At 41.3% G+C, this 14,628-nt stretch overlaps 1 protein-coding gene across 11 annotated transcripts; it reads right to left on the reverse strand.

Moving 5' to 3' along the window:
- Window positions 1–23: 23 nt before the first annotated feature.
- Window positions 24–14,186, reverse strand: LOC110527895 (uncharacterized). Of its 11 annotated transcripts, none has more exons than XM_021609490.3 (17): window positions 13,933–14,186; window positions 12,107–12,814; window positions 11,411–11,554; window positions 10,977–11,115; window positions 10,532–10,854; window positions 9,367–9,449; window positions 9,198–9,247; window positions 8,860–9,000; window positions 8,729–8,782; window positions 8,496–8,516; window positions 4,634–4,732; window positions 4,193–4,357; window positions 3,784–3,972; window positions 3,573–3,644; window positions 3,171–3,257; window positions 2,838–3,014; window positions 24–2,606 (listed from the first exon to the last, which is right to left on the reverse strand). In XM_021609490.3, the coding sequence occupies exons 2-17, from the start codon at window positions 12,580–12,582 to the stop codon at window positions 2,130–2,132; spliced, it is 2,697 nt and encodes an 898-aa protein (XP_021465165.3). In that variant the 5' UTR covers window positions 12,583–12,814; window positions 13,933–14,186; the 3' UTR covers window positions 24–2,129. The 11 variants fall into 11 exon arrangements, with proteins under 11 accessions (XP_021465165.3, XP_021465164.3, XP_036839268.2 ...); XM_021609489.3 differs by having other exon boundaries at window positions 3,784–3,993; XM_036983373.2 differs by having other exon boundaries at window positions 3,784–3,993; window positions 13,843–13,944.
- Between the last annotated feature and the right edge of the window lie 442 nt (window positions 14,187–14,628).

The raw sequence follows: 14,628 nt of genomic DNA on the forward strand, positions 1-14,628 counted from the left end.
ATTTTTTCATCATAAACCACCACTTTTATTTTTTTAATTGGCTTTATTATATCACCAGAATTTCCCACTTTACAGATGCAGATTTCTCCACGATACCAACAGTTACAAAGAAACCATATGGAATAACTGAAGTAGAAAAGAAAAAAAAACACTGACCAGCCCCATAGGAATATAATTCACATGCTTCAAACAAGGGAGGGATTTTTTTCAATCATGATAGAATAATTTCGGAGTTAATTTTTTAAATACAAATATTACTTATATAAAATAAAATAGCTGTACAGAAAACGAAATAGTGCTTAAATCTGTATTTTTCAGATGTATATCTGAAGAGTACATCAACAGAGAGAGACCTGACTGTAGTTATGTAGCAACGTTTCCATGAGCACTGTCAAAGATACAGCATAACATGCTTAATTCAAATCAAGCAAGCCATTTGGTTGTGGTTCTCTTCAGATGATGATTGACAGTGGCAATAGGACGATAATGCTTGAGAATTATCACACTGTCTGTCACCCTCTAGAAGAGGTTCTGGAAGCCCTTCTCTCAAAACAACATTGTGTTAAATGGTTGACAATGTGATAATCCCATCACAGGAGGTTGGTGGTACCTTAATTGGAGGATGGGCTTGTGCTAATGGCTGGAGGGGATTCAGGGAAATGGTACCAAATACAGGTTTTTGATGCCATTCCATTTGCTCCATTCCAGTCATTATTATGCACCGTCCTCCCCTCTGCAGCCTCCTGTGAATCCCATCCATGTAGGTCTTCATTTAGGGCATTGGTTTCACATATTGATTTGCAAATCAATGATCTAATCAAACAATACTCATGTGCTAATGGTCAATAACTTGTTTGAAGGTTTCTTACTTTCCCAAGATAATCAGTGGTTTATCTACACGAGGAAATGTGGACACACCGACCTTCCACCTTGAGCACTAAACAGAAGAAAAATAAACAGGACACACGGCTCACATTGGATGTCAGAGAGCAGCTGAAAGCTATATCTATATGTTGTACTAGTTCTCCAATCAACCTGAACACCTATTGGAAAAAAGCAGGCTTTAAACCCTCATGATTTGTACATTTATTTGTAAGACAGACTAACAAAACGGGCTATAAAAAAAACACTTTCCTCAATTTCTTAAATATAATTGCAAAGTCTAGTGGTAAAAGCGTAAAATACTACAGTCCTGGTTGTCCATTGCCAGCAGACTTGAAATGTTCTTTAAGGGCAGAGCTGTGATGCCCTGTACTGTGACACTGCTAAGTGCTGGTGACTCGTAACCCTGCGGCACCAAATGTTTTTAAGGCCAGGCACCACAGGCTGAAATGACATCACAGCATCTACCTATCAATTTTTAGATTTGTTGGTATTTTGGTCCATTAACATTAGTATTTTCAAAAAGTCAACAAAAATGACAATCTTGATAGTGCATATTTTCATTAGTTTATCATACTAGTCATCAAAATGTCATTAATTTTAACCACTTTAAAATGGACAAACATCCATAATTTCAAAGCCCACTACATTGGATTACACAATTTATAAGCCCATTTCATTGAAAATGTAAAAAACTGAACTATATGTAGTAACTTACTTTGAAGAGATGGTGATTGGGTCTAAATAGGTGTTTGTTAGTCTAAATTTAGTGTACTTGTCTAACTGCCAATTCCGAAAAGTCAAGACTCTTCCCACACGCCAACTCATTTCCCCCAGCTTCAGAAGCAAATAGTGAACCTTAGATATACTCATACTTGCCCCAATATTCTAAATATGTTTTTTAATGTGCCAAAATGCATTTTACTTTCATGTCTTTAGTATTTTACAGATTAAAAATATTTTTTAAGTATTTGTCCACAATGCACTGAGTAAGTCCGGTCCTGGAGTGTCTTAACAATATGAAACCAAAAATATTTAGGCTGACTTAATCCAGTGTCCAGACTTTTTGTGTGTGTGGGATATGCAAATATTTAATTGAGATGTCACCTAGTTTGTATATTTTTTAATTTTTTTAAATCTGAAATTGTACCACAAAAAAATATTATTTGTGTCTACATTCAACTGTAGAAAGTTGATTGTGATATGATTAAGGGGGGGAATCTCTATTACGGTGTGGTGTCCTGGCCTTAATAGCTGCAGGATAAGGCCTTACACCTCACACAGTGCTCGGTTTCTTTAAGTACCAGAAAGTCACAGGTTGATGCCCGCTCAATGATAATTGGAGCCTGGCTGAATGGCTGTTCCTTGGTCGGGACCCCCTGGCACACGTTGTACTTCTCCAGATCCAGGAGCAGGTTCGCCACCTGGGGCACAGATGTCAAGCAGGATGGGTGAGCTTCATACAGCGGGTGGGTGAGGAGCAGCGGCTGGCCCTGTACACAGATCTGATAGTAGAAGCTCGGGTCAATCTGCACGGTTGTGTCCACCATGTGGGAGAGCTTAGAGCACTGCAGTAGCTGTAGTGTCGGGCCCTCCACCATTATGGCAAACCAGAGTGTGGGGAGTGCAGAGCTGTGAATGGACTTCAGTAGCTTTAACAGCTCATGTTCTTGGTCGATCCCACTTGTGCCTGCACTGTCAGCAAGACTGAAGATCTGAGTGATCTACACAGAACATAATAGGGGTAACAAAATACAGTTGGAATCAATTCCACTCCAACTCGAGTCAATTACAGATTTACTTTCTATCTCCTATAGAATATTTTAAAATCCAAGCAATCCAATGTAATCCCTAACTTCCTGTAGTTTGAAATTGAAAGGTAATTATTGGCCTTAAATATCAGTTACAATGTTGTAAAGTGTACTTATGCACCAAAGCAGGAAGTGGTCACTTACCATAGGTGTGACCTCCTCCACTTCTGGCTCCACAGACGGCGTTTCTACATCCATGTCCACACTTGGCCTTCCTCCATTCATTCCACTCTGTCTGTCCGGAGCTGCTGAGGACGTATTCTCAACTGGGGGTCCAACATATTTCACCGCGGGGTCTGCCGGTTTGAACAGTGTGCAATACTGGGCAATAAGAAAGAAATACACCATTACACCATACTTCAGTCTAAATATTAAAAAAGGTGAACACTGAAGAGCACACGAGTCATGGGATTTTATTATACTGTAAAACATTACATGATTAAGAGAATTTCAATAAGGTAGAGAAGGGTGACTCACTGCTGGAGAACTTATAAGGTTGAGAATATCTGGGACATGCTCCAGAAGTGAATTATTATTGACAATTTCCACAGTCTCTTTGTGAGCCTGTAAAATATGAAACATCTGTTGAAAATATTGTGCATTTGAAAGATAAGAGCATTTTTAACCAATATAAAATGCCAAAAGACAAATGCCACAAAAGTAAACCTAAACAGAAGCTTAAAAGGGAAAAACCATTGCATTTTGTACCATCATGATGTGGCCAGTGACACTTCTAGATCTTGAAAACCTGACTGCTGACATGCAAACACATTTTTTGGGATTAACAGTGGACTAATGAATATATATATTTTTTTAAAAGACCAAAAGATAGGTTTGAGTTGATGTTCTCTTTAAGTTTGAATCCAAATTGATTCCAACCTGGACTGTCGGTATGAGGTTTCTGAAATTCTCATCCCGGCGTTTGCTGGGAAGCATAGGGCGCCAATGTGCCTACAACAATAACAGACACAATTAATGCACATATCAGTATTTGCATGGAATCCTGTACTCAAGATAATGTGACATTAAGATGGGACAACAATAAACATTGCCTTTCCCTATTGTGCCATCTCCACATAGCAGTACTCACTGTTTCCATGTAGCGATAATCCTCTTCTTCCTGCAGTGGCTCGTCGTCATCATCAGTGAACTCCATGTCCACTTGCAGATGCGGTGTTTTTCTTTTCTTTGAGGTTGTCTTGCGACTGTATGTAAAGTGAGGCCTAGGCCTGCCAAGCTGCACCCACCCCTCTTGGGACCCAAAATCAGTCTGGCCCAACTGAAAGGGCAACAAGTGTCTCTGTCAAACACATACATACACATAAGAGCACCATTGAAAGCGTTGTTAGGAGTCCATTCATGGCATAACAATGAGTACGGCCATTGCTTAATTCCAAACAAGGACCAATTTAAAACGGTACTTTCAAAAAATATGGTCACCCTCAAAATGCTCATACAACTGACAATTATTTCAACATAGGTGAGTAATCAACCCTTACCATGGCCTGTCTCTGGCACTGCCGTAGACGACACTTCTGTCTCTTCTTATTGCTGCCTCCAAACTTGGGTTTGTCTATGCAGAAATCACAAGTGCCACAGTCTGTCCTACTATTACAGGCTTCACACTTCCCACAGGAGCGCCGCTTACGTTTCCTCACCCAAGCCTGAAAGGCGGAATGATAATTTAAATGTTTGAAAAAAATACAAATCATTATTTGTACTACTATCGTTGAATGTAAATTAAAAATCCAACAAGTACATGTCACTGTCTAGATATTCAGTGGACCGATATAAGGTAGCTTGTTGGCCCAAACTGTGACCAAATTCAGATGGAGACCTCACTAGGAAGAGCAGGGTTTTAATGTGGGAGAGGTTGTAATTGGCCAGCAGAGGGCACTCCTCGATAGAAGTGGGGTAAGATATCTTGAAGCAGAGCTCACCTCATAGTCAGCATCATCACCATCAAACTCTTCATCGTCATCTTCTATATCGACATTCACAGAGAAGTCCTCAGGGTCACTGTATTGAGAAGTGGAGTTCTGTGGGAATAATGAGATTTATCTATTCTGCCCTTTCCTCTTTTTTCAATACCAAATCTAATTTTATTTGTCACATGTGCCAAATACAACAGGTACAACCTTACTGTGAAATGCTTATATACAAGCCCTTAACCAACAATGCAGTTAAAGAAAGAGTTAGTAAATATTTTCTTAAATAAAATAAAAAATAAAACAAAAAGTAAAAATAACGAGGCTATATACAGGGGGTGCCAGTACCGAGTCAATGTGCGGGGGTACAGGTTAGTCAAGTTAATTTGACTATGTAGGTAGGGTTAAAGTGACAATGCATAGATAATAAACAGCGAGTAGCAGCAGAGTAAAAACAAAAGGGTAGCTGTGCTACCAGAGATTCTGGGTGCGAGTCCAGGCTCTGTCACAGCCGGCAGCGAACGGGAAACCCATGGGGGGGCTCACAATTGACCGAGCGTCGTCCGGGTTAGGGGAGGATTTGGCCGGCAGGTATGTTCTTGTCCCATTGCGCACTAGCGACCCCTGTGGCATGCTGGGCGCAGTGCATGCTGACACGGTCGCCAGGTGTACAGTGTTTCCTCCAACACATTGGTGAGGCTGGCTTCCGGGTTAAGTGGGTATTGTGTCAAGAAGCAGTGCGTCTTGGTTGGGTTGTGTATCGGAAGATGCACAGCTCTCAACGTTTGCCACTCCCGAGTCCGTATGGAAGTTGCAGCGATGAGACAAGACTAACTTCCAACTGGATACCACGAAATTGAGGGAGAGGTTGTCACATTGAGGGAGAGGTTGTTGTCCTGGCACCACACTTGCCAGGTCTCTGACTTCCTCCCTATTGGCTGTCTCATCGTTGTCGGTGATCAGGCCTACCACTGTTGTGTCAACAAACTTAATGATGGTGTTGTGCTTGGCCACGCAGATGTGGGTGAACAGGGAGTACAGGAGGGGACTAAGCACGCACCCATGAGGGTCCTAGTGTTGAGGATCAGTGTGGCAGATGTGTTGTTGCCTACCCTTACCACCTAGGGGCAGCCCGTCAGGAAGTACAGAATCCAGTTACAGAGGGAGGTGGTTAGTCCGAGGGTCATTAGCTTAGTCATGCGCTTTGTGGGCACTATGGTGTTGAACGCTGAGCTGTAGTCAATAAACAGCATTCTCACATAGGTGTTCCTTTTGTCCAGGTGGGAGAGGGCAGTGTGGAGTGCAATTGAGATTGCAAATCTGTTGGGGCAGTATGCGAATTGAAGTGGGTCTAGTGTTTCCGGGATGATGGTGTTGATGTGAGCCATGACCAGCCTTTCAATGCACTTCATGGCTACCAACGTGAGTGCTACGGGGCAGTAGTTATTTAGGCAGGTTACCTTAGCTCTCTTGGGAACCAACCGAGACTATGGTGGTCTGCTTGAAACATGTAGGTATTACAGACTCGGTCAGGGAGAGGTTGAAAATGTCAGTGAAGACACTTGGCAGGGGGTCCCGCACATGCTCCGAGTTCACATCCTGGTAATCTGTCTGGCCCCGCGGCCTTGTGAATGTTGACCTGTTTAAAGGTCTTGCTCACATCGACTACGGAGAGCGTGATCACAGTCATCCGGAAGAGCTGGTTCTCTCATGCATGCTTCAGTCTTGCTTGCCTCGACGCAAGCATAGAAAGCATTTAGCTCGTCTGGTAGGCTTGCGTCACTGGACAGCTCCCAGCTGGGTTTCCCTTTGTAGTCCGTAATAGTTTGCAAGCCCTGACACATCCGACGAGCGTCAGAGCCGGTGTAGTAGGATTCAATCTTTGTCCTGTATTGAAGCTATGCCCGTTTGATGGTTTGTGAGGGCATAGCGTGATTTCTTATAAGCGTCTGGATTAGTGTCCCGCTCCTTGAAAGCAGCAGCTCTAGCCTTTAGCTCAGTGCAGATGTTGTCTGTAATCCATGGCTTCTGGTTGGGATATGTACGTACGGTCGCTGTGCGGACGACGCCGTCAATGCACTTATTGATGAAGCCGCTGACTGCGGTGATATACTCCTCAATACCATTGAATGAATCCCGGAACATATCTGTGCTAGCAAAACAGTCCTGTAGCCTAGCATCCGCGTCATCTCACCACATCCGTATGAAGCGAGTCACTGGAACTTCCTGCTTTAGTTTTTGCTTGTAAGCAGGAATCAGGAGGATAGAATTATGGTCAGATTTGCCAAATGGAGGGCGAGGGAGAGCTTTGTATGCGTCTCTGTGTGTGGAGTACAGGTGGTCTCGAGTTTCCCTCTGGTTGCACATGTAACATGCTGGTAGAAATGAGGTAAAACGGATTTAAGTTTGCCTGCATTAAAGTCCCCGGCCACTAGGAGTGCAGCATTTTCTTGTTTACTTATGGCCTGATACATCTCGTTGAGTGCGGTAATAGTGCCAGCATCGGTTTGTGGTCGTAAATAGTTGGCTACGAATAATATAGATAAACTATATCTTGGTAGATAGTATGGTCTACAGCTTATCATTAAGTACTCTACTTCTGGCGAGTAATACCTCAAGACTTCCTGAATATTAAACATTGCACACCAGCTATTATTGACAAATAGATACAATCGTACCCCTCATCTTACCAGAGGTAGCTACTCTTGTCCTGCCTATGCATGAAAAACCCAGCCAGCTCTATATGGTCCGTGTCGTCGTTCAGCCACGACTCGGTGAAACATAAGATATTACAATTAACTTATGGCTGGGGGCATTATTGAGTAGCTTGAATGAATAAGGTGCCCAGAGTAAACTGCCTGCTACTCAGGCCCAGAAGCTAAAACATGCATATTATTAGTAGATTTGGATAGAAAACACTGAAGTTTCTAAAACTGTTTGAATGATGTCTGTGAGTATAATAGAACTCAACAACCTGAGGAAAAATCCAACCAGGAAGTGGGAAATCTGAGGTTTGTAGGTTTTCAAGTCTGCCTATCCAATATACAGTGTCATATTGCACTTCCTGAGGCTTCTACTAGATGTCAATAGTCTTTAGAACCTTGTTTCAGGCTTCTACTGCGAAGTGGGAGACAATAAGAGCTGTTTGACTATGGGGTCTGGCAAAAGCCCATGAGCTCAGTCAGTAATTTTCTCTCTATTTCTGCTTTTTGTAACTCCTCTCTTTGGCTGGAAAAATGGCTGTGTTTTTCTGTGACTAGGTGCTGACCTAACAATTGCATGGTATGCTTTCGTCGTAAAGCCTTTTTGAAATCGGACACTGTGGTGGGATTAACAACAAGTGTATCTTTAAAATGGTGTATAATACTTGTATGTTTAAGGAATTTTAATTATCAGATTTCTATTGTTTGAATTTGGCACCCTGCACTTCCACTGGCTATTGTCAAGTCGATCTCAGCCATAAGAAGTTAATGTCCCATTGGTAGGATAGTCTCGATCATAGATCATCCAGTTTACTTTCCAATTATTGCACGTTTGCCAATAGAACGGATGGTAGAGGCGGTTTACCCACTCGCCGATGAATTCTAGCATGGCATCCCATCCTCGGCTCCCTGTATTTCCGTCTTCACGCGAATGACGGGGATTTGGGCCTGGTCTCGTGTAAGCAGTATATCCTTCGCGTCGGACTCATTAAAGAAGCTCTTTTCGGTCATGAGACGGTAGCAGCAACATTATGTACAATATAAGTTAAAAAACAACGCGAAAGAAAAAGCCCCATTATTATTAAATTACATTCATAGTTTCCTTTGCATATTAAATGATTACTAAGATAAGGATTAGAGGAGTATTATTAGAGAGGGCTGGGTATTGTTACCTGCAATTCTCTGCTGTCAATCTGCAAAACAAATGCTTTACATTCAGTTATGGGAGCTTTTCATGGAGAGGTGAAGAATATTCCAAATTCACTGCCAATGTTCATATGTGGACTTGTGGGACATACTGCTCTATATTGAGTAAGCATAATAGATATGAATAGACAGGGCCTTCTGTAGTTGTCATATACATGCAAACTAAGATATCCTAGGTAATGGGGTTCTAGAAAATTACCTGAAAATTCGTCATGGGATAGGGATCCAACATTTGGGGACCATCGGGTTTATACTGAAATACACATACAATCAAAATAAATCACCACTTGGATTTCTTCAATCTCTGTCTGTTCTTTGGTCAGTCTGTACCTTGAGGATAGGACATTTGCATTTGCGTTTCCGACAGCGGACAAGTTTTCTGGTGTCAGGGTTCAGTGTTTTTTTGCAGTTGGCACAACTCCCACAATCTTCTGTGGTAAGGCAAGCCCTACAGTGACCACAAGGAATCCACTAAAACAGACAACAAGAATTCTGGAGTTAGAGTATTCCTATCCATTTAGACCTATGTTGATAAATCCTTATTTAACTACGTAAAACTTAAATAATTAAAGAGTCAAAAATACAAAACGGGAAGTCGAGGAGCATGCACGCTTGCTAAAAACAGAAATGGGAGTAGTAGACTCGTTAGTTGAGGAACACCTGTTTACCTTTCTGAATCTTTGATGAAGTTGAATCTTGGCTATAGTTGGATTGTTGGCTAAAAGCAAAGAGGGATACTGTTAACACAATATTAAACGTATACTTCATAAAACAGTAAAAACAAGCACATTTACAATGTTTTTAAACTTAAAAATTGACACTAAAGAGTTGACATACCCCTGCATATGGTGCAACAGGGACTCTTCATCTGCCTTTCACACTCTAAGCCTGTATATGAATTACCACAAATGGCACAGATGCTGAAATAAAGAGTATCGAAGCAAGTTACCAAGTGCATAATATCACAATCATCCTCAAGATATTAACATCAACCCCTTCAATCACTCCCATGTATTCTTTGCTTATTTTACATTTAAGAAAGCTGTATCTCAGGGGAAAACACTCAAGCAGACATGCAAAAAAACATTTCCAATTCACACATGCATATAATAGGGCAAATATAAGCAAATTAACAAATATGTACTGAACAAAAATATTAACGCAACATGCAACAATTTCAATGATTTTACTGAGATACAGTAAATCTGTCAATTTAAATAAATTAATTAGTTCCTAATCTATGGATTTCACATGACTGGGCAGGGGCGCAGCAATGGGTGGGCCTCGGGGGCCATGGGGGGGGGGGGGGGGGGAACAGCCAATCAGAATTATTTTTTCCCCAAAGGTGCTTTTTTTACACACAGAAACACTCCTCAGTTTCATCAGCTGTCCAGGTGGCTGGTCTCAGACGATCCTGCAGGTGAAGAAATCAGATGTGGAGGTCCTGGGCTGGCGTGGTTACATGTGGTCTGTGGTTTTGAGGCTAGTTGGACGTACTGCCAAATTCTCTAAAATGACGTTGGCGGCGGCTTCAGGTAGACAAAATTAACATTAAATTCTCTGGCAACAGCTCTGGTGGACATTTCTGCAGTCCACATGCCAATTTCACACTACCTCAAAACTTGAGACATCTGTAGCATTGTATTGCGAGACAAAACTGCACATTTTAGAGTGGCCTTTCATTGTCCCTTGTGCATCATGCTGTTTAATCAGCTTCTTGATATACAACACCTGTCAGGTGAATGGATTATCTTAGCCAAAGAAGAAATGCTCACTAACTGGGATATAAACAAATTTGTGCGCAAACTTTGAAAGAAGCTTTTTGTGCTTATGGAAAAATGTCTGGTTTCAGCTCATGAAACATGGGACCAACACGTTACATGTTGCGTTTATATTTTTGTTCAGTGTATATATAGCCTAAACCATGATTATGTATGAGGAATTTGTAAACTTAAATTCTCAGAGATAAAATTATAGGATAACATAGAAGCATTTGACTCACCCAAAGAAGGGCTCTGAACCAGCCTTCCCATTGATGGAGACTGAAAGTGATGATGCAGGGCTCACGGGCAGTTTAGTTGCATTTTGCTTCACATCTTCCACATCATGAGCGACAGAAGCTGAACTAATCTTCGCGAGAGACGAGTTCGGTCTTGGGGGAGTGGTATGTTGGAGATCTTTGCTTGGCGTGCCCATAGAGCTGCGACTCAGAGGGGTCAGTCTGTGATGGGAGTCAGGACTGTCTGCCCGGTCCCCTCTGTCCTTCAAGCTGGACTCTGAGGAAAATCCACAGTCCACTAAGGGAGGAGGATCCTTCTGTATGTTCTAACAGACCATGGGTTAGAATAGACAAGATGATAGTTGTTAGAAAATACATTGAAATTAGTGAAGTGAAAGAAAAGGTATAATTTCAAGTAAATACTAGGAGCTTTTTATTTTATTATTACCGTCTTTCTCGCACGCAAGGGCTTGGGTTGTCCAGCACCCCTGAACACCCCTGCTTTGTAATCAAACATGGTCATGTCCAGAGTATCTGCCAGGACTTTGGAAAGCTCAACCCTACTTCTCACACGCTCATTACTCGGACTTCAGGTTCACAGAGAAGGGAATAAAGATAGTGTGATCCATTAGTGGCATAAATGATTTATAAAAAGTTACCTTAATATAATACTGACAATGAAATGAATGCGCTGTGGGACTCTGTATTATTAAGAAATTGGTTTTACCGCGTTTTTATTTCAAACCAACGGCTTATTCAAACACGTACAGCAAGTGAGCTCTCGTAAATAACAATGAACCTCATGTCATGAGACAATACCAATGGTTAAAAATCTAGACTGACCCATGGTTTAAAAATTGAGTTTTGCCAGAATGTTTTTACCTCATGTAATAAACGTCACTCTGGCCAACACTAGAACCTGAACGACGAACAACCGCTTTGCGCTTCCACCCCTTTCCAAGTGCCGGCCAGTCCTCCCAGCCCTCTTCAACTGTTACTTTTTTCTTCCGTCTATAAACAGAAAACCTGGCATAAAATAAAAACACATGTCAGCAAAGTATATCAGCATAAGAGCATAAAACATAACAGCAGAGCATATCGACTGGCTAGTCTGTATAGTTTGACTGTCTACATATTTGCTACAAGAAAGAACATTTGGGGCCCATTACAGCAGGTTGACGTTAATTGTGATGAATCTTGCCCCGGAGGCAGAACTGAGCAATTTCTGCTTGATAGGCCAGCTGCGAAGATAAAATTGTCTATATTGCAAAAAATATCAAAATAAAGTTTTGCTTTAGGTCTTAATTTAATGTTAAAATTTGATTGGATGACTTTGTGCCTGCGCCAGCTAACCTCCAGGACAAGATTCATGACAACAAAAAAAAAAACTCAACTGCCCCAATTCACTGCCCCAGATAAATCCTTCTTTAGAAAAGTTGGGTACTTTTATGTTGGGGAGTAAATTAGCCAACTTCTGTATTGATTTATGGGCCCTAGAAACCCTGACATGTTTTAATAACATTGATACAACAGCAGCCAAAGCTTGTCAAATCAAGTGTCACATCTCACTCAACATACAGGTTGTTGCTGTTGATTTTCTTCTCAAGGCCTGCCACGCTACCGCTCCTTTCGCTCCCTGCGACACTCTCCTCTTCGGCATCCCCTTTGCCATTCACACGTCGCTCCCCCATCGCAAGGCCCAAGTTCCAACCCTGTGTGTCATCTTCATAATTGTCATCCTCCAGGGGCTCAAACCAGTCTACAGGTTGTTCCTCAGCAACTCCCCCTGGGATCTTCTCTGTCTGCTCATGGCCTGTCATCACAGGAACAGAGGTGGCATGGTCCTGAATGTCAAGGCTGTCCGAGGGAGCCAGGGCCTCCAGTGGCGATAGGACCTGAGAGGTCCTCTCCAGCCCATTGTCCCCAACGTCAGTCCTCTCCTCCCTTTCTATAAGTAGATCATTTGTAGGTTTTAGTACCTCTCCGTTTATCTCCATGTCTTCCTCCCCTGGCCCTCTCCCGGAACCTCGGTTATCCACCAGCCCTTCATTCATTTCTGTGGCTCTATACACTCATGAAGCCACAGGTCTAAATGTTCTCCAAAATGTTCTTGAACAACGACTTCCAAGGTTCACACATCCAAGACCTTGCATAACAATACAGAGGAGTGCTCACATCCAGTGGGGTCCTAGAGTAACTCAAGCATAAACTTTGCTTCTCTGTATATGTGCTTGCATCCCCGCAGGGCTTCCCAAAACCTTCAGTCTTCCCATTGATGTATAGGACCTGAAAAGATAAAGTTGAGAAATAACAGCATTGGCTTTACGCAGGCTGTAAGCAGAATTTCACATGGGTATACCCTGAATCAATGCATCCACATCACACCATCCCAATACAGTCAGCTGAGCTGTTCAAGAAGTTTCAGCCTAATCAAACCAGTCTGCTATTGCCAGAGACTGCTACTCATAATATATTTCTAACTTGACAGTCAGCTGTCCGGTAGTTGAAAGTAGGTAAGTTTTGTTAACAATTAGAAACATCACGTATATAGGAAAATAATAGGTACTTAGTTGTATTAGTAGTTTTTATTAGTTGTATTGCTTTTAGTAGTTATACAACTTTATTTTGTTGTTAATGTTTTTTTAAATTATTATTATTTGACAGTATTTGCCATATTATTGTATCTACTTCTTTTTTTTTTTACACTTGAAACGAGATGGAGCATCATTCAAGACATTGCATCCTCCACAATGTCAAATATATTCAGACATGTCAATTCCTATCTACTGTAACGTTAGCTACAATAATCAAACCAACGTTAATCAATAACTCTAACAATGTAACAGTTAGTTAATGCTCCTCTCCTATGTACTGATTATTTTAGTGACTGCGTTAACAGGTATTTGGTAAGAACGACATAAGTGGACATAGTAGCATCATACAGATAAGCTAGTTAACGTTAGCTAGCTAATGCTACCATACTTCGTCGCCTTTTGATTGTTAACTAACGTTAGCTAGATAGCTAGCTTGTTAACATAGCAGCTAACGTTAACAAGCAAACGACAATTCACGACCACCATGGCAAAAAAAACTAAAGTCATTTCAAACACAATCACATATTTAAACCAAAACCGCTACCGAGATACCACAGACAAATATATGAAACATATTAGGGCTAACGTTAGATAGATAACGTTACCTATTCATATAATCAGTGTAAGCGGAAGTATAGCTAGATCAGTTAGCCACATTAGCTAGCAAAAACGTCGTTGACTGTTTATTGGACAGAGCTAACGAGCACACCCACCACTTACGAGGAGAAACATACATGTGAAAAATGGACGCAGCTCCAAAACAAAACAGCATAAATATTTTCAAAACAGCATCAAATATCGAAAACTTACCATCGACGGTTCAGAACCGGATATTATATGCAACATAACAGGAAACACAAATTAAACGCAAAAATGGATACTTGGGTCGTCCATACCCCTTACTATTTCTACTGCTACGTTAGTTTACCCCAAAATGTACCTTAACCTTAGACAGTGTATATTACATTGACAAGACATTCGCGTGACCGCTATTACAATGGAAATTCATGTCCTCAAAGATGGAAGGCAGGCGGGAGAAGGTGAAATCAGGTGGGACCATTCTAGCCAATAAGAGGGCAAATACTTGTGTGACCAACATGCCGTAGAGATATGTTAATACAACATGTATTTATTTTATTAACACTTTATTAACAACAATGAACACTATATATAGACATAATATGACATTTGAAATGTCTTTATTCTTTTGAAAATTGCGTGAGTTTAATATTTACTGCTCACTTTTTGATCATTCCACTTTTGTTGATCCATTTCACTTGTTTTGGCAATGTAAACATGTTTCCCATGCCAATAAAACCACGTGAATTGAATAAAGGACTCATCTTTGTATCTGTGACATTACAGCATCTTTTACAGAAGGGGCAGTGCCAGAGACAATCTCAATTTTAACGTAGTCAATTTTCTTCTCCATTAGCTGATTGCTTGAAAATCATAGGAATAGCCACTTAGTTGACTACTTTGAAATGGTGGAACCCCTCAATGGCA

Source organism: Oncorhynchus mykiss, chromosome 7 (assembly GCF_057628025.1).
Source record: "Oncorhynchus mykiss isolate SJ-2025 chromosome 7, ASM5762802v1, whole genome shotgun sequence".
Lineage (NCBI taxonomy): Eukaryota > Metazoa > Chordata > Actinopteri > Salmoniformes > Salmonidae > Oncorhynchus > Oncorhynchus mykiss.

What these genes read in the sequence shown, in the direction of transcription:
- LOC110527895 (XM_021609489.3), bottom strand. Translation starts at nt 12,582, where the DNA reads ATGAATGAAGGGCTGGTGGATAACCGAGGTTCCGGGAGAGGGCCAGGG. An exon ending in AAAATCAACAGCAACAACCT is followed by an intron (nt 11,555 to 12,106) that starts GTATGTTGAGTG and finishes ATTTTATGCCAG; the next exon opens with GTTTTCTGTTTATAGACGGA. An exon ending in ACCTTATAAGTTCTCCAGCA is followed by an intron (nt 3,015 to 3,170) that starts GTGAGTCACCCT and finishes CTTATTGCCCAG; the next exon opens with TATTGCACACTGTTCAAACC.